This window comes from Rousettus aegyptiacus, unplaced genomic scaffold, assembly GCF_014176215.1.
Source record: "Rousettus aegyptiacus isolate mRouAeg1 unplaced genomic scaffold, mRouAeg1.p scaffold_m13_p_1, whole genome shotgun sequence".
NCBI lineage: Eukaryota > Metazoa > Chordata > Mammalia > Chiroptera > Pteropodidae > Rousettus > Rousettus aegyptiacus.
In genome coordinates, this window is record NW_023416284.1 from 8,847,823 (window position 1) to 8,866,496 (window position 18,674).

An 18,674-nucleotide genomic window follows, 5' to 3' on the forward strand; every position below is an offset into this window, starting at 1 on the left:
CAAAAGTCAAAGCAATCAGTAAACACACAACCTGACAATAGCGGGTTAAATTTAAATACAGGTAAATACAACTTCAAAAGATTTTTCAAGACTGAATGGGACTAAAAAGGTCTATTCACATCAGTCTTGGATCATTTTCTTTAAATAAAGTTTCCCAAACATTAGCATGCACAGAATCACCAGGGAATTTAATTTTAAACTGCCCATTTCTGGGGCCCCCACCCCCGGAGATTCTGACTCGTGGCCTATATAGGGCGGGCCCAGGAATCTGCATTTTAACAACAGTCCCCGGAGGGAGCGCTGGTGCACCTGGAATCTCACCGCTCAGGGAGACAAGAGTCAGTAAACCACGTCCGGATTACACACAGCCTTGGGCACCTTGGAAGAGTGCCTCGACCCACTGCCGTGTGTGCCCAGGGGAGGCAGACCAGAGTCGGGGGAGATGAGGCCAGACCCGTCAGCTTCTGGGGGCTCCCTGCACGCAGGCACGACCCACAGGCTGAGAGGGAACCCGAGAAAAGCAGCCTTGTTCCCCCAAATGATTTGCCGTGGGATCGTCCGTGCAATACTTCAGTTAGGGGTACAAGAAAAGAGAAAGTTAAGTTTTTTAAAGGAAATTCATTAGGGCATAAAATGGACCAAGAATGAGACTGATGCCCAAAAAAAAAAAAAAAAAAAAAAAAAAAAAGTGTATCACGAAATCAATGAATGGGTCATAGTTTTTATTCTAGCAATTACAGTGAAAGGAGGAGCCCAGTTGGTCGTGTAATTCATAGAGGAAAATGGACCACTTGCTCATGGAAACCGAACTATTGTTGGTACCCGACCGACCCAGAGAGAAGGTCTCCTAAGGATCATCACTTAGAGGACACTGTGATGCAACCAACAGTGTCCCCAACGACAGCCCAAGAACAGTGGTGACATCAGAGAGCAAGTCTTGTGACAGCCCTGGAGGCAGGCTGGTGGCATCACTCCAGACAAGGAGAAAAAGGACTCCGCCCCAATGACTCCCCATGTCCCCAGAAACCCCAATGAAGTACAAGGTCAAAGAGCTGCTCAGGCGGAGTTGCTTACTTGCCTGCTGTTTGACCTGTATGCAGGGAAGAGCGGTCAAAAGATTGATTTCACCTCCACAGGCAAAAATGGGATTTATATAAAAGAAGAAGAAAGTGGAGAAGAAAAAATCCATAACAGTGAACTTTGTTCTCCTGTCCTTGAGTAAGCTGCTGAGTAGCTGGCAAGGAGCAGGTGCCGGGTGGCATGTTCAGCTCTCAGACAGCTTCACGGCTCATCAGAGAAACCATCGGTTTGTCTGGATCCTCCAGGACGCCTGGAGTGTCCCGCTGGGAGCTGTAGGTGACAGGCCGCTCCGTGGGATGCCTGCCAGAGTCCCCAGCAAGTCTCTTCTTAGGCCACGTCGCCACATTTCTCCACAGTAATAGTGATGTTAAGACCCACCCCCCGCCCCCCCTACACACACAGACACCCAAAAAAAAAAAAAAAAATTAGGAGTTCAGTAGTAAAACAAAGAGAATGAGGTGGCCCCAGGTGAGGCCTGTGGGCATCGCAGGACGAAAATGGAATTTTTGGTTTTTTCTTTTCAAAGAAAAAAAAAAATCAGTGTCCTTTCCCAATTCTAAAAGGAGTACCTGTTTGCTCTAGAAATTTTGAAAAATATAGAAAATCACTCAGAAGAAAATGAAAACTGCCTCTGATTCCACTGAACAGAGTTACTTACCCCGGTGCATTTTGATGTGATTCCTTCCAGACCGTCTTTATCTTGATTATTGATTATTAATTACACTTATTATAGATATCAACAAATGCTGATCTACTACAAAGTGACTTACACTGATATGGTGCACACTAATTGGGGCTCTGCTTTTTTACTTATTATGTAACAAAAACATCTCCCTGTCATTGAATACCCTTCCACAAACTGCCATGGAGAGAAGACCTGGGTTTACACTGTGTCAAGTGGACCCCAGACTCATCTCCTCCTCCCCTATGGCCCGACGCTGGGGCTGTTTCTCAAGGTGCTTGACCGGACACCCCTGGGCATCAGTCTCTGTGGACGCGAGGGGCCGTGTCCTTTCAATAAAATCTCCAAAGTAGAATTACTTCGGGTCACGAGGTAGAAACATTTGCAGGCTCACGATACACATCCCCAGATGTCCCCCCCACACACACACACACACACACCCCGGATACGTCATGCCAGTTCACACTGCCACCGACAGAGAACACCCCGCGCTGCATCCCGGGGATGCATCTCAGGTTAGGTTAGATCACGTCTGTGGAAAGGCCACACGCTGCATGATTCCGACTATGTGGCCTCCCGGGAAAGGCGAAGCTATGGAGACGCAGGCAGATCGGGGGTCGATGGCACAGAGGGATGAACGGCTGGAGCACCGAGGATTTTTAGAGCAGCGAAACTCCTCTGTGTGACACCTTAATAGTGGACAACTGTCATTGTACATCTGTCCAAACCCATAGAATGTACAACTCCAGGAGCGAATCCCAGTGGAAGGCGTGGACTCCGGGCGGTTATTATGTGTCGGGGTAGGTCCCTGGACTGTAGCAAACGTACCATCTGGTGGGGGGTGCTGATAATGGGGGAGGCTGTGCACCTGTCAGGGCCAGGGGTACGTCGGAAATCTCTGTGCCTCTACCTCAGTGGTGAACCTAAAACCGATATTAAAAATAATAATAATAAAGTCAAAGGAAGGAAGTTCGTAAGGCCCCGGAGCACAGTGTCACGAAGCCCACTGAGGAGGAGGGATGTGGGAGGGAGGATAGAATTTTGATAGTCAAAAGATTGGAAGAATGGACTCCTGGAGCGAGGGACAGCGTATACGAGGACATGGCGTGGCCACGGGAGTCCAGCCTTGCTGGTGGGGGCAGAGCCCGGTGAACGGGAGGTCACCCCAGTGCTGAGGCCACCACTGGGGAAGGTGGAGGAGTGTCCTAAAGGCAGGCGGGTCCTGTGGCAAGGGGTGAAGGAGCTCGGCACATTTATCCTGGAAAATAGATTTAGAGAGAGACATGACATCCCTCCTCAAATATTTAAAGGGCTGTCTCATGAAACAGAAATAAAACTTCCTCAATGAGCTCCAGCTGACAGAACTGAGCTCAGAGACCAGAAATCACAAGGAGACAGATGTCAGCTGAATATAAAAAGAGAGTTCTGTAATAATTGGAACCTTCCAGAGAAAGCACGGACTTTGGCCTTAAAAAGGATCAATGGAACAATAACAGAATAGAGTTCACCACCTGTCTGAAAACAGGAAGGGGAGACTAGAGTACATATTTATTCCTGAATTTTGGTTAATTTGATGTTTATTGTTTGCCCAGGAAATAGATTTAAAAGCGCTAAAGGAAGATGTTTTAAATAACAAATTAAATGACGCGCTGGCCATGGTGGAAGAGACAGAAAAAATAAAGATGGCTGAGAGTCTGAAAGCAGAGAGCGTCGCCGTGAGGTTAAATGAAACACTGGCTGAACTGGAAACTGCCAAGACCAACATGGTAAGGGACGAGAGGATCTTTCCGTCAGTGCGAGAGCGCGGTGCCCTGAGTGTGTGGTTTAGACCAGGGGTGCTCGGCCCTGGCACCGCTGGTGTTCTGAGTCAGATAACTCTTTCCCGTGGGGGCCGTCCTGTGCCCTGCAGGATGCTTAGCAGCACCGCCGGTCTCTGCCCACTGGGTGCCAGTAGCGCCATCCCCCCCAGTGCCGACAGCCAGCTTCAGACGTTGCCGGATGTCCCTTGGAGGGGGCAGGGGGGGGACATGGCAAACTCGGCCTCTGTGGAAGAGCACTGGTTTCATATGAAAGGTAAACAGAGGCTGTGATGCTCTAAGACGCTGGGAGACAGGGCCCCCACAGAAGCAGGCCGAAGGACAGAGGAGGCTCAACTGATCAGTGACAGTTCTGCAGACTTGAAAATTTCAGCTTGGTCTTTAAGGCCCTCCACCATCAGGGCTTGATATGGCACTCGTCTTCCATGCATACATTCCGCCGACAGGCAGTAATGAGGGTTAATCGGGCAGAAGTACACGAAGGGCATTTGACAGGGGCTGGAGTTGGAGACACCAGCTCCAGGCGTGGCACGTGGTGGCCATGGCCGTAGTCCAAAACCATAAGGACAAGGACACTCGGGGAGGCAGAGGAGTGGGAAAGAAGGAGTCTCTGCAGAGAGAGTTACAAGCAAGGGCAGACCTTATAACTGACCGACAGGACGTGAGTACCAAGGAGAGTGGGCGCCAAGGAGACGGGCAAGGTTCCAGCCAAGGTGCCTCGGGAGATGACGGCGTGTGGGTGGCGTATTGATGGAAATACGGAGGTCGGGGAGGCGGGGCAGAGGTCTCGTGGGATAGGGACTCTCTTTCAGAGGAGGCGAAGAGTTTAGACTGAGACAAGGGTATGCGGTATGGATGTTCAAAAGCATCCCAAACTTTGGGTGGTACAATAGGTTTGGGGGAGAAAGCGAGATAAGTCACCTAAATTTGGAAGATAGCCTCGTGGGCGTGATCGTTGAAACAGTGGGCGTGTGTGAGTGTCTCAGGCAAAGAATTTGCCCATCAGCGGGGGTGGGGGGGGGGTGAAGACGGAGGCCCAGCACGTCAGCTGGAAATAATAGGGAGCAGGAGAAGGCCGGTCGATGAAGCGTGAGGGGCCGAGGACAAGGCCCTGAGATGGAAGCGTCCAGAAGAGCCACAGCAGGAAGGGTCGGGCCGTCAAGGGAAAGGGTCCGAGTCACCACTTCGGGATCACCGGTAATTACTAGTTTTTAAGAGCTACAAATTAATTCACTTTTTTCTTAGAAAATCGTTCATTCATTAGTTCCATGACTATTTACTGGGCATCTAAGCCTGGAGGCTGCGGCAGGGAGCCAAGCACCGATGCTGTGGCTATATCAGTAAATAAGAAAAGCGTCTGCTCTCACAGAGCTGACATTCTAGTGGGAGCGAGAAATGAACTAGATAATTCAGACGGCGATCAGCGCCTCAGTGAAAACAAACCAGGGGCGATGGAATAGGAAGTGTCTTGGGCTGCTCCGAGGAGGTGACATTGGAACTGAGGCCTGGAATGCAAGAAGTCAGCCGTGCGAGGAGCCCGGGGAGCATGCAGCACGGACGGCACGTGCAAAGGCCCCGAGGCAGGACCGAGCTCAGTGCCCGCGCGCGCCAAGGCATGTTGTTGTAAGTCCCCAGGTCGCATGAACCATTTCTGTTTCCCCAGATCATGATGGAGGGTCGGATGCAGCTGCAGCAGCAGGCAATCAAGGCCCTCCAAGAAGAACAGAAATCACAGAAACACGAATTTGAAGAAGAAATCGTGGAATACAAGGAGCAAATCAAACAGCACTCCCAGACGATCGTGAGTCTAGAAAACAGACTCCAAAAAGTGACCGAACACCATAAAAAAATAGAAGGAGAGATCGCGACTTTGAAGGACAACGACCCAGGTTGGTCCAAAGGGACGACGAGGCGATCTCGGTGTTGGGGGCGGGTTCTGATCGTCCTGTGGGTCCCCACGGGCTGACGGGTAAGAAAAGGGCTTTGCTGGCTGAAGAGCTCACTTACTCCCGGGAGCCTCCTTTTGTTGCTGTTACACACAAGGTTATGGCCCCTCAAGGCCCAGGTTGAACAGAATTAACAGCAATGAGCCTGGACACCCTTTGTGCCCAGCCAGTCAGCCGGCGAGTCGCACAGGCTGCCAGGGCTGTTAGGGCCGTCGGAGCAGCAGTTCAGAGCATCCTCTTTGCCACACGGAAACCTCCGGGCAGGGGCCTTTCAAAGGCCTCTTTCTGCCATCCGCAGTTTGCGACGTTGACTAATGCACTTTCACCACCAGCCAGGATTTGCTTCTTAAAAAAGATAAACTTAAAAGAGACTGCAGCAGAACTCAGAGCAGCAAGCATTTATTTGCCCTAAATGACCAGGGTTGCGCATCTCGTGGCAAAGATGCTAGCTGCTTGAAGAGGTGCTCTGTAAGGCAGGGCTCATTAACTCTCTTCACCTGGGTAAGAGTTCTGGAAAGAGAGGCCTCAGGCCAGGGTTTCTCAGCCTCAGCAACGTTGACATTTGGTACCAGGTCATTCTTTATCGTGGGGCCATCCTGTGCCCTACAGGGTGTTGAGCACCCCCCACTCACCCCCGGTGACAACCAGAAATGTCTGGAGACATTTTTGTCAGTGTCCCCAGGGGACTCGCCCCTGGTTGAGCACCATCGTCCAGTTTCAAGCCAGCTGACACGCTGTCAGGGCTCACCACCCGCATACGCGCAGGCACCACTCTTAACTGGGCATCTCTTATGTTTCAAGCTCATTCTAGGCACTGAGGATTCAATGACGGGCAAGCCAGGCGGGGCCCCTGCAGTTAACTCAATTACTACCCTGACAAGTGATCCGGGGTGAACAGGGCACCACGGCCAGGGCATGGAGTGGGACTCAGTTGCCCAACCCAGGACCAAATCGGAGGGAGGATGCTTAAGCACCCCACACTCAGATCAGTGCCCGCCATCACGCAGAGATTTCATAAGAACAGTTAAACGACTGAATGAACGAGTGAATGTGTGATCGAGTGATGCGGCTAGAAGCCAGAAGGCAGGGGGACGAAGAATACGCGAGCAGCGAGGACAGGACAAGGCTCCCGCCCGAGCAGAGAAGAAGAAACAGGGCAGGAAGCGTGAGCCAGCGGCTAAGGCGCCACCTCTCGCCAGTTTGCTGAGTGGTCCCCGGCAGCTTCTGTCTCTCCTGCAGCCATTTTCCCATCTGTAAATGGAGTCGATGGTCCCTGCCTTGTTGGAGAGAGTTCATGAGTTCCTCGTGGCGGGGCTGGGGGTGTCCCGCCGGCCTCCGACACAGAACATACGGTGGGTCCCATTAGGTAGACAGGGCTGAAGGGTACAGGGAGAGTTCGTAAGTTGAGAAAGATGCAAGTGATAAGCCACGGGGTAGGCAAGCATCCACCGCACGAGGATCGTAATCCTGTCCCCTTGTCCCTCTGATTCAGCCCAGGAGAAGGAAGTACAGCAAGATCCTCCCGCAGCGCCTCCGCCGGAAAGCAGTTCCAAAGGCGCGGTGTGCGACCACTTGATGTGAGTACCCAGAGGGCGTGTGAGCACCAGGCCACCCTCACCGACCTGCCCCGCGAGCACGGGCTAACACACGCAACTCCTGCTTTTGGCCTGTTGTCAGAATCCGAAAAGAGGGGCTGAATCTGGAGCCTTCTCACTGTCCTTTGACTGTCTCGATTTTTTTTTTTTTTTAGCAAGTCAGGAGGGTGTCACGGAAAGATGTGGGTGGATCTGTGTTCAAACCCAGGTCGACACTCTCCAGTTGTGTGTCCCTGGGCGAGTTCGCATCACCTTGCTGGACCTTAGCGTCCTCGTTTATGAAATAAGGAGGTACATGCAGGGTACACGGAAGCCGCCCGGTGAATGCTAGCCACTCCCACGATTAGCTGTTTTTCCCCAAGTCCCCGCTCAAGGCAGGCAGACAGTGAAGGTTTCAGACAGTGGAGACCACGTGGCGAAGTGGGTCCTAGAGAGGGTTCAAAGTGAAGAGGTTGGATCCAGTGACTTTGGAGATCCCTCCCAACCAAAAGTCTGTACCTTCGAGCCTCTGGGAACTGACAGTTTCCAGAGAGAGCACCCCACGGTTGGGCCGGTTGGGCCGGCACTGTCAGGCAGCATGTAAACAAGAAGGCGCTAATGCAACTCAGAAAAAGGATTCAGAACGGTTCTCAGAGAAGACGAACCACAGGCCTGATCCTCACACCAGATTTCAGCTACCAAAATCAAATGTCATAGGGTCTTTCAGCCCCCAAAAGGCAAAGACCCCCAGCCTCCACATCTTGAAAAATTCCCGAGTGACTCCCGCTGGTAGAACGTGCTCCGCAGACAACAGTAGCTGCGGCTCGAAGAAGGGTCAGCACCCACGTCTCTCCTCCGCTCCCCTCCGCTAGCTGTATCCACCCTTGAGTCTTAAAGTTTCATCCTCAATTGGAAGAGTTACAGCCAAGGAGACTAGATCGATAGATGAGATAGATAGATGATAGATGACAGATGATAGATTAGATTGATAGATGATAGATAGATAGATATATGATTGATAGATGACAGACACACACCCATGTATGTACACGTGTACACGGATGTGTTTATTTTCAATCCAGCGATCACCAATCTTTTTATTTTGACGTGCGACCTGCCAGTATTTTGCTCGTTTCGTAGTATACGTACACTCTACCTTCAGGAATCTATATAAGAGGAGCCCGGATTTCAGAAACCCGTGAACTCAAATGAAGCGACATTTATTCCTGCCCAAAGGCCCTTAACCCCTATCAGAATGTGCAAGACCTCAGCTCTTCCTCCTGCCGCGGTCACACACACACACACACACTCACACTCACGCTCACACCCACACAACATGCCTTCCTCAGGTCTGAGGTGTCCCACACTTGCTCAGAAATGCACCCCGTGTTCTTCCCACTTAAACCCCGTTGGGGCGCCTCCCCCGTTACTCTGGGCCCCTTCCCGCAGAACACCCCTTACTGGGTGTAGCTGTCCCCGTCAACCGCCCTGGGCCTCCTAGTGCCAAGGATGTCCTGCCCCCCCGGGGCATGGTGGGCAAAGAAGCTGTCATCACCTCACCCTCCCCGGGTCCCCCCTCCACGCCCCCGCTATCTGGTCCCCAAAGCCCACGTTGCCGCAGAGGGTCCCGTGAACACCGATCTTTCATTTCCGGCCCCATCTCTCCCCCTCGGGAACTGAAGGGAGCTTGTGAGTGAACAGAAGCTAAGCCGTCCCCCCTCCTTCCTCCTCGCCTTCAGAGACTCCCCGAGCTTTGAAATAGTCTTCCCTTCTCACTCCTCCAAGATCGAAAGTCCACAGACGCCCCCGTTCATGCTGCCGGACGCGTGGGCGGAGAGCTGTGTCAGCTTCGTGCAGCTCGTCTTTCAGCCTCAGACAGAACCCAGCCGGGGTCCTCTGTTCTGTCTCGATTTATTTCTCTTTAGTGACGGTGCCTCAAAATGAATGTCCGTTTTGGGAATTTTAAAGCACGCGCTTATCCCCCTTGCTGGGGCTGGGGCCGCGTGGGCCATCGCTGATGGGAGTGTCACTCTGCATTTGTCCTGGGCCCCTTCCAGGCACTCAGGACACCGTGGAGGCTGAGTTGGCCTGACTTTGCCTGGTTTTTTTATTTTTTTGTGAATTTCAGAGAGGATTTACTGAGTGCTCAAAAGGAAATCCTGTCTCAGCAGGAGGTCATCATGAACTTAAGGAAAAACCTGACGGAAGCTCATGGCCGAATGTCGGATTTGAGAGGTTTGTCCTACTATGACCTGTGTCTCTTCCTGACCTGCTTCCAGAAAGGAAAGAAACGGGGGGCTAGGGAGTTGGAACGCTTGGCATTAAAAATGCCGCTCGATCTGCTTTCCAGGGCTGTTTCGAAGCTCGTAACTCAGGGTCAGCACAAGCTGAATCCTGGCTGCGGCCCTGGTTCCTTCTGTTCCCTGGGGGACATTCTCAGAGGGCTCTGGACCTCTGCATTGAAATGCGACTTTCTTTTTCCGGGAGAGTCCCCTTTTACCACTGAGGATTTCTCTCTAGGGGCAAGAGCTCCCTCCTGGAGCAGGCCAGCCCGCACGGCCCTAGCAGTCACCAGCTTTGGGCTGTAGGGCGAGTTATCCTCTCCAGGTGTGAAACCACCTCGGATGTGAAACTACCTATAACACACCTGCTTCCTAGGGTCGATGAGGACATTGGGGCCACCTAGAGTAGGGCGAAATAACTCTGAGTTCGGACCTCCGGGTTACCCCCCTGAGGGGAGCTGGGCTGTGTACTCGTCCCCACCTGTCATGGGTTGGAGGCTGTTGCACCTGGAAGACACCTGTAACTCTGGGGTAAAGCGAGAGCACACGGCGCCTCACAGAGCCGGCCCTCGCCAAAAGGCAACGCCTGCGTGATGTTTGCAAGCAGACCTCCTGAGAGTTCCTGGAGGGTAGACCTGCCTCGTGGTTCTCGGGGGCCCGGCAGACCTGCCGTGGCCCGAGCAGAGATGCAAGGCGGGACGCTCCCTCACCAGCTCGCATGTCGCTCTCAGGAGAGCTCAACGAGAAGCAGAAGATAGAACTGGAGAGGAACGTGGCCCTGGTCTTGCAGCAGAACAACGAGCTGAGTGTGCTCAAGGGAAAGATGGCGCACATGACCAGCCTGCTGGAAAAGAAGGACAGGGAGCTCGAGGTCTTCAAGGAGGCGCTCAGGTGTGTGGAGTGTCCGCGTGGCGTGGGGAGGCCGGGCACACCCAAGTGCCCAGGGAACCTTGCACGGAGAGGGGGAGCTCAGTGAATCCTGATCGAAGAGCTGAATGGATAAACGAGTGAATGAATGAATGAATGACATGTGTTCCATTGTTTCACAGCCTTGTCATGAGCTTTGCTTAGTTCTGGGCTTCTCAAACATTCCTGCACAATATTCCAGATGACAGGTCTTAGTTTAATTCATGGTTCCCGGACCCTGACATCGGTGACTCCTCTGCTCTACCCTAGGGCCTCCCAAGAGAAACCCAAACTCCAGCTGCACAAGGAGAAGGAACAGAAGCCCAGGAATCCTACCCAGATGTGTGACATCTCGGTGCAGATAGAACCCACCCACACTGATCTCTCCTTGAGCAGCCAAGAGGTGAGTGCCCGCCCAGTCCTGGGCTCCCGGAAGGACGTGCTAGGGAAGAGCCCAGTGGGGCTTTTGTTGCTTTTGAAAATATTCTAAGTTCCAACGATCATCCTTGCTTATGGGAAATCTATCAGTAGAAGAGCAGAAGACCTGCCTCTCTGACCCCGGTCGCTAGAGGTGAGAGCTGTCAACAGGCACGTGTGCCTTGAGACCTCTTCCTCGGAGAGCCTGCCACATGCTTAGACAGTCGTGATGTGCGGGTGGTTGAAGACCGGGCTTGGATCTGGGTCTGCCCACGTTCTAATCCCAATTTCTCCTCTCAGATACCATGACCTCAGCAGGTTACTCTGAGCCAATTCCTTCCCTCGTCTGGAAAGCAGAAGTAATGACAGTCACCAACCACCTCATGGGGTTGTTGAAATTTTTATTTATAAATGCAAACACACACAAACCTATATATCATATATTTATTTAACAGATTTTTTTTTTTTTTTGCAAAATAATGGTATTAGCTATACATATCCTGCAAATTGTTTTTTCCCCAAAAATCTTTTCAAGTACGTATATAGAGATTGACCTCATTCTTTTACACGGCCGCATAGAATTCCACTGTGTCCCTTTTGTCCAAGCAGGTCCTTGTTGGTGGACATTTAGGAGGTTTCTGCTTCCGCAAATTGCTGTAGTTAATACCCTCACATGTGTGTAGAACACATTTCTAGCTGGGGAATCGCCGGGTACCGAGGACATGCTAACTTGCGCCCGGTAGGGCCAGGAGGCCGTCCCCAGCAGCCGTCCGCCATTGCCCCACGGCTGTCTTGTGCCAACTTGTCTCAGGTGCCTGCCCAGAAGCTGTGGTGTACATGGAAGTCGCAGCCACGCAGCAAACAGGGAGTATGTCTGTGAGTGAGAACAGCCCTAATCATGTGGCCCCTCGAAGGTGGCGCTCACGTCCTGCCCCCGACCCCATGTGGGGCCACGACACTCCCCTTGTCCATGGTCGGCTGACTGTGGGTCGGTGCTGCCTCGAGGCCCCGGGTCTCTGGAGTCCAGCATGTCGCTTCCCCCTCTGCTGCCCGAGTCCCAAGCTCTTAGGGCAGGACCTGGCCCACAGTCATCCACTCGTTCAACAAGTACTGAGCACCTGCTGCATGCCAGGCCACATGCTGGGCGTGGGGGGAGGACGCCCCGGCTCCTTGCCCACACTAGACCCCCTCCGACTGTGCACGTGTTTGCTGGAATGGGTGGCCGACCGGTCACCACGATTATTAGTTTCCATTCCGAGGCTGATTAGCTGGGGAGGAGCGGGCAGTGGGGCCACAAGATAAAAGGGAAAAATGTCTGTTCCTTCTCTGGACCGTTTCCACACTCAGCCCACTTCCTGCTTTCTAAGCCAGAGTGGGTCAGAGGGCGTCGGAGTCGTATGAGAAAGAATCTCCATCTCCTCCAAATAAACAAATTCCCAGAAGGGCCAGGAGGAAGGGCAGCAAAGCCTGTCACCGAGCCTGGCCGCTGTGCAGGCAGTAGCTCCTCCCCTCCACACGACCACAGGCACATGTGCGCACGCCTGTGCATGTGCACACGCACGATACTTCAGGGCACACACATGCCCTCCAAGAGAGCGAGGCCAGTGCGGAACCCACCAGGAAGCAGGAAGTGGACCGGCCATACCCCCCGTAAGGAAGCCGAAGCTGGGACCGGGGCCGAGTGAGGTCCTACTAAGTGCAGCAGGGGTGGCGTGACCCCGCCCCTCGGCAGCTGAGCCCTGGTCCCACGCGGGAAGCTGGGGCAGGCTCCTTCCAGCTCCTGCTTCTGACCTCCGTTCACTCGGCCCCGTGTTTATTGAGCATCTCCTATGCTCGGCACAGTCTACAGTGGAGACGAAGATTTTGCCCACAGAGCCCACATTCTGGAAATGGAGAGACGGGAAATAAATAAGTCAGCATCGAACAAAATGCCCCGTGGGAATAGCGTGCCGAGAAAACACACGGCAGGATTCAAGGCCGAGAGAATCGTGGGGCGGGCGGCGAAGGGCTCTTCCCAATCAGGTGGCCAGGGAGGCCTCTCCAGGAAGGGACTCGGAGCAGAGTCCGGAGGAAGGAACACGAGGTGGGGACGTGGGGCAGGTGGACCGGCCCCAGGAGGCCCCAGCCATGGGCCTTGTACCCCCCATGGCCAGCATGACCGCTGAGGGCCCAGGACACGCCTTATAGGCCTTTAATAAGAATTGGATGACTCAAAGAAAGGACAAAGGAGCGTCTCCCCCTCCCTCTACTTGGCTCATTTGCCACTTTCCGGGATTATTTACATTCCCGCCTGCTTAGTCACGGTGTCCGCCCCAAGGCAGCCGGGCTCCTCTGCCCAGTTTCCCAATCTCTTCCCAGCGCCTCGCACAGTGTCTGCCTCTCCACACATAGATACCACATTTTCTGAATATATAAAGTGAACCAAAATTGTTATTTTAAAAATGGTTATAGAGGAACCAAATCGTCAGTGCCTTCCTTTTTTTTTTTTTTTTTTTTTTGCCGTTTTGGCTGGGACCTTCTCTAGCAGGTCTACGGAAAACCGTCCTCGACGCCCCATCCTGCTTCCCGGTTTTCTCTACCACGCCGCTGTCAGGCAGATATTTCCCACGCTCATTTTACTTGTCACCTGTGTCCCCACACAAGGACACAGAATCGAGGAGCACGGGAATATGGCCTGTTGCATTCCCTGCTGAGCCCCCAGGACCTAGCATAAGGCATGGCACATAGAGGTGCTCGATACATCTGTGTGAAATGAATGGATGGGTGAGCGAGTGACCTGCTTACCCCAGAGAAACGCTGTGACCTGGAGTCCAGGACGGGATGGGGCGGAGGGAGAGCATTCCCACCCTGGCAGAACGTCCCGCAGCCCAGTGCCGTTCTAGAAGCTCTGGGAGTCTCAGAGGAAGGTCATCCTTTCTCCAGACCAGCCAAGAGCCCGTCTATCAAATTCCCCCTAGCAGCCATCCTTGTTACCAGTTAAGAAGCAAGTATCGGGCGTCCCACCTAAAAATGCTCCTTCTGGAGCAGAATTTAATGTGCCATTCAGGGGCGAGACCGGCATGACAACAAATAGAAACCCAAGCTTAGAACATTAGAAGAAAATAAATGAAACGTGGGGAGGGGGACGTAGAGGGGTCTTTTACTCATAGTGATGCAAAGTAGCTAGGAAAGTGGGAAATCTTCCTGGATAGGACTCTACATTGGAAACGAAATTTTAAAATTCTTTACCTGACAAAGCCCCGTAACGGCCTTTTCCAAAGTACAAAGTGACAAGGTTTCCGCCATCCGTGGCATGAATGGTCCACGGTTCTTCTAATGTAAGAGAGATGGGGAGAGTCTCGCCCTAGTAAAGCTGCCATCTGTACCGTTCTGGCCGCAGGAGCAGTCCTTCAGCGACCTGGGGGCCAAGTGCAAAGGGTCCCGGCACGAGGAAGTCATTCAGCGCCAGAAAAGGGCCTTATCCGAGCTGCGCACTCGGATCAGAGAACTCGAGAAGGCCGGCTCCTCAGGTAAGCGTCCTCCCGCCTCGTCAGGCTCTGCGCACCCAGTGCCACGGGCCCTGGGCGCCAGGGTTCACTGTGGGCCCCGAGCAGCTGGCCGGGACCACCATCTTCCAGCCCTATAATTTCATAACGAAAAGTCTGTTGTAATACAAAAAAATAAAAGGTGGGCAGACGTGATCTCAGCGTCGAGGGCAGGCCTTGATATTAAATAAATAGAGAGAACCCACTTATTGCTCTGTAGCCCTGTGGAATCTTTATCACGGACTAACACTACGCAAGGATCAACCTTGAGGAACCTCCTAGAATACCCTGTTTAAAGGGGAGAGAGCTCTCAAGATACTGAGCTTGCTGGTGGGTGGAGCGCCCTGGGCTAGGACCCGGAAGCAAACTGGGTTCAAGTTCCACCCTCATTCACGCAAGGCCGCAGCCTCACTTGGCCATGCGACCTTGGACAAGCCCAGTAAATAGCAGTGGTGGTTATGACATGCAATAACTTCTTCCTGGGCCCTTCTTTTGAGTCTAAATCATTTCTTTTCTAGATCATAAGGACCACCTGAATGAATCATTTCTAGACTTCAAGACTCTCAGAATAGAAAAAAATGTCCAGAAAATATTGGACTCAAAATCCGGTTTGCCAACTCTCTCAAGAATAGAGATCACAGTGGTAACCCAAACAAGTTTGTCTCTGCAGTGACTGACACGTGGGAGGGCGGGCGTTGAGGGTAGGCACTAGCCGTGTGCCCTGACACAGCCTCGCAGAGTAGCAGTTCACGGCCAGGTCCTGCCCGACGGGCCAGCGTCTGCACCAGCTGGCCGGAGCCCTGCATTATATCCCTGCTCCAGCGGGCGAATAGAAAGGCAGCCTTCCACTTGTGCGCAGCATAATATATTTTTGCGTGGACACTGAGCCAGGTCAACCTCTGGCCGGCCCTCCCTTTCCCGTTATGTGTTATATTCTGCAGAAAATGTTCAACGGGCTAATTGATCACATCGTGCCATGAGTTTGCCTGAGGTTTGCTTTTTGGCCGTAAACTGAAAAACATGAACACAGAAAGGGCAGCAGGAGGGAGCCATGCGTAAGAGAACACCAGCTCTAGAGTCAGAGAGACCCGTGTCGGAATCCTAGTGTGACCTTGGGCGAGGCTGGTAACCTTTCTGGAACTCCATAACCCAGCTGTGAAATGAGGATGAAAAAATTAAAGGAGATGGATAATTATGGCAAGTGCTTACCCCAGTGCCTAACTCCTAGTGAACACTTAACGAGTGATAGCTATGAGTAAATATTATGTAAATAGTATTATTCAAGAAAGCCTTCCTTTCTTAGGGAGCATAGTTTTATTTGATGGAATGTTCAGAGGTGATTTGATGGTTAAGTCGGAGGCGGTCCTTCAGACTCCCCGATCAGTCCAGTGGCTTTACCATGCAGTCGGTAGGGACTCCCCGCAGCCAGCTGGCCGATTAGGGTCTTGGTGGGTGCACAGCTGCAAACGCCATCCTGCATTGTCTCTGGAAAGGGGCCAAAGTGATGCTCACGCACCAGGTTCCAGCACTAGGAGGTTTGGCATTGGCCAAATGTCATGAGGGTATCAAAGTGAGATTCCTCTCACAAAAGGAGGAAAGTTATTTTCTGTTTACCCTTCGTTCGTTCATTCAACAAACATACGCACTCTGTGCGCTGAAGGAACGGGATAGGGAGCGGAAGCACTGGTCCCTGTTCCTCTGAAGCTCGTCATCTAGACCAGGGCTTCTCCGTCCCAGTGCCGCTGATACTGTGGGCCAAGCAGCTCTTGGTCGCGGGGCCACCCTGAGTACTGTGGGACGTGCAGCAGCATCCCCGGCCTCTACCCACTGGATGCCTGTAGCACCCCCTAACCCCACCCCACCCCTCAACCCCCGTTTTAACAACCACAAATGTGCCCAAGAAGGACTAAATGTCTGGGGAGGGGGAGCAGCAAGGATCGACAAAACTCTCCCCTGGCTGCAAACAGCTGGTCTAGAGGGAAGGCAGACGGTGACCAAAGACCGAGACATGTCATTTCAAAGAGAGTCACTGTCTGAGGGGTGGGGCCGCCGTTACGAGAAAGCAGTTGACAGAGAAGTCCGACTGCACAGCCGGGAACCGAAATGAAAATCGGCTCTCCCGAGTTATTCTTCGGCAACCACACCGCGCTTTAATTTCTAGACGCAGAAATTTATCATGGATTCGCCGAGCGGGAGTTTTTATGTCTTTTTTTAATTTCAGCCTCAAAATGGCCCTGCCATCTCAGGGTTCAACCAGGCCATGGAGAAGTCAGGGAAAATGGACGTGGCAGAGGCTTTGGAGCTCAGCGAAAAGCTGGTAAGTGCAGACGGCCTCCATCCCCCTCCTGTCTCACCCTGGGCCCCCCACAGCCGGTCACATTAACCACGGGATAGTTTAACCAAACGTCAACCCCGCGTGCACATTCGGCTGTTGAAATGGCTCCGAAGACCCACGCGCTACCCCAGCACGGGTCAGACGTGCCAGAGCCGGCTTCCCTGAAAACCCGGGGCGTTGGAATGAATGTTTACATCTGTTGTCACTTTGCCCCGGGTTCTCGAAAAAGGCACAGTGTAAACAGGTGCGGGGAAAATGAAAGTCATACTAAAAGCCCCAGCCGCGCTCATTTCCAGAGCGTGTGTTCGTTCTCTGTGATTTGCCAAAAAAAAAAAAAAAGAATGAAACGGAATTAGATGTTGGCCGCCACAAAGCAGCCACCAGCAGCCTCGGGCCAGGCGCCTTATCCACGAAACGCTTTCCTCGTAGTACATGGATATGAGCAAAACACTCGGGAGCCTGATGAACATCAAAGACATGGCAGGTCACGTGTCCATGAAATACCTCTCCCCCAAAGAGAGGGAGAAAGTCAACAAGCTTCGGCAAAGAGACCTCGACCTGGTGTTCGACAAGATCACTCAACTCAAGAACCGGCTGGAGAGGAAAGAGGAGCTTTTGAGGGGCTATGAAAAGGACATCGAACAGCTCAGGTACCACCCGCGTCCCCGCGGAAAGACCCAGATAACCATCCCGTCCAAACCTCAGGGCAGCAGCAGACACCTAGGACCAGACAGGAGGACGGAGGCCTGGGCGTGGAATGACTAAGATATTGGGGGGGTTGGGGGCGGGACGATGCCCCGGGCCGACAGAGACAAGTGTCCCGGCGAGGCAGCTGCCATCGAAGTGCTCGAAGTGCTCCGTGTTCGCCGTTCTCTACCCTGTCTCAGTAAATAAGCTGCGCCTCCCATGAATCTGTCTGCCGTTTCACCCTTTGTGAACTTTTTTCATAGTCCCGCCGTATTTTCAGGGCTTGCAGGTCTCCCCACCCTCCCTGGGGAACTGGGAGGAGCTGGTCACATAGCCCCCGGCCCCTCGCACTATACTCAGCCGACTCACTGCGCGTGCTGCCCTCCACGCCCCAACTCTTGGCCGTTCTCTCCTGTGTGTGACGAAACCACTAAGGCAGCTGGGTATGGGAGTGTCTCGAGACTCCGCCAGGTCGGGGACACGGATGGTGAACGAGAAAGGTGAAGGGAAAAGAGGCTTTGTCTCTCCCAAACGCTCAGGCAGAGCAAAGTGTCCGTTCAGATGTACCAGTCGCAGGTGGCGAAGCTGGAGGACAACGTCTACAAGGAGGCGGAAGAGAAGGCGCTGCTGAAGGAGGCCCTGCAGCGCATGGAGCACCAGCTGCACCAGGAGAAGAGGATGAACAGGGCCATCAGGCAGCAGAAGGTGAGAGGTCGCTGCCTGGAGCAGGAACTCCCAGGGGCACGCGGGCAGCGCGTTCACTGCTGCAAAGGAGGGCGGCAGGACAGCTTTAGCATCGGATGGACCTAGGTTTAGCCCTCAGCTTTACCCCTGACCGGGTGTGTAACCTCAGGCAGGTTTCTTAGCCTCTATGGAATTCACCTGTACTTCTCTAAATGGTGGCTGTTATGCACATGTTCACGGTTCTGCCAGGTTCTGGGGGCGTATATAGATGGATACGATCTCTGAGACAAGAGGCTTGCTTTTGCTGTTGTGAACTCCCGGAACATAGTAGATACCCAAGAAATATTTGGTGGACGGACGGACAGGTGAATGGGGTGGATGGATGGATGTCCTTGAAGAATGTATCTTTTAGCGCAGAACAGACAGGTAACGGGCTTTCCTCAGATAAGTTCCCTGAGGGAGGCTGCCCTTCAACCTGCAAACCTTCCAGACAGCAGACTGCCTGGCCAGTGGCCCCCAGCAATGATCCGGCTCTGAGAAAGCCACCGGATGTGACATTTCCATGCCCTGCTCTGAATTAAACATCACAGACCTCTGTCGGCATGTGCCATGGGGCCGCCTCAGGCAGAGGGCAGCTTCCGCTCACGCCAGGCAACGCCAGGGGCAGCTGGGCCAGTGACGGAGCTCCGACTTTTCCTTCGATGTGCCCTCTGGAGAGCTCGCCCCTTCTGAGGCGCTGC

At 53.1% G+C, this 18,674-nt stretch overlaps 1 protein-coding gene across 16 annotated transcripts in view; it reads left to right on the forward strand.

The window, feature by feature from the left end:
- FHAD1 (forkhead associated phosphopeptide binding domain 1) overlaps window positions 1–18,674 on the forward strand; it is a 102,898-nt gene that overhangs the window by 72,050 nt on the left and 12,174 nt on the right. For 8 of the 16 annotated variants that reach the window (XM_016128365.2, XM_016128366.2, XM_016128367.2 and 5 more), the window contains 11 exons: window positions 3,355–3,528; window positions 5,243–5,468; window positions 7,018–7,102; window positions 9,228–9,334; window positions 10,113–10,272; window positions 10,558–10,690; window positions 14,084–14,213; window positions 14,747–14,871; window positions 16,450–16,545; window positions 16,993–17,213; window positions 17,790–17,955. In XM_016128365.2, coding sequence (XP_015983851.2) covers window positions 3,355–3,528; window positions 5,243–5,468; window positions 7,018–7,102; window positions 9,228–9,334; window positions 10,113–10,272; window positions 10,558–10,690; window positions 14,084–14,213; window positions 14,747–14,871; window positions 16,450–16,545; window positions 16,993–17,213; window positions 17,790–17,955 — 1,623 coding nt within the window. Of the gene's footprint in view, window positions 1–3,354; window positions 3,529–5,242; window positions 5,469–7,017; window positions 7,103–9,227; window positions 9,335–10,112; window positions 10,273–10,557; window positions 10,691–14,083; window positions 14,214–14,746; window positions 14,872–16,449; window positions 16,546–16,992; window positions 17,314–17,789; window positions 17,963–18,674 lie in introns of those variants that run through there. The other 8 variants (XR_004953429.1, XM_016128373.2, XR_001594871.2 and 5 more) reach the window with 6 other exon arrangements.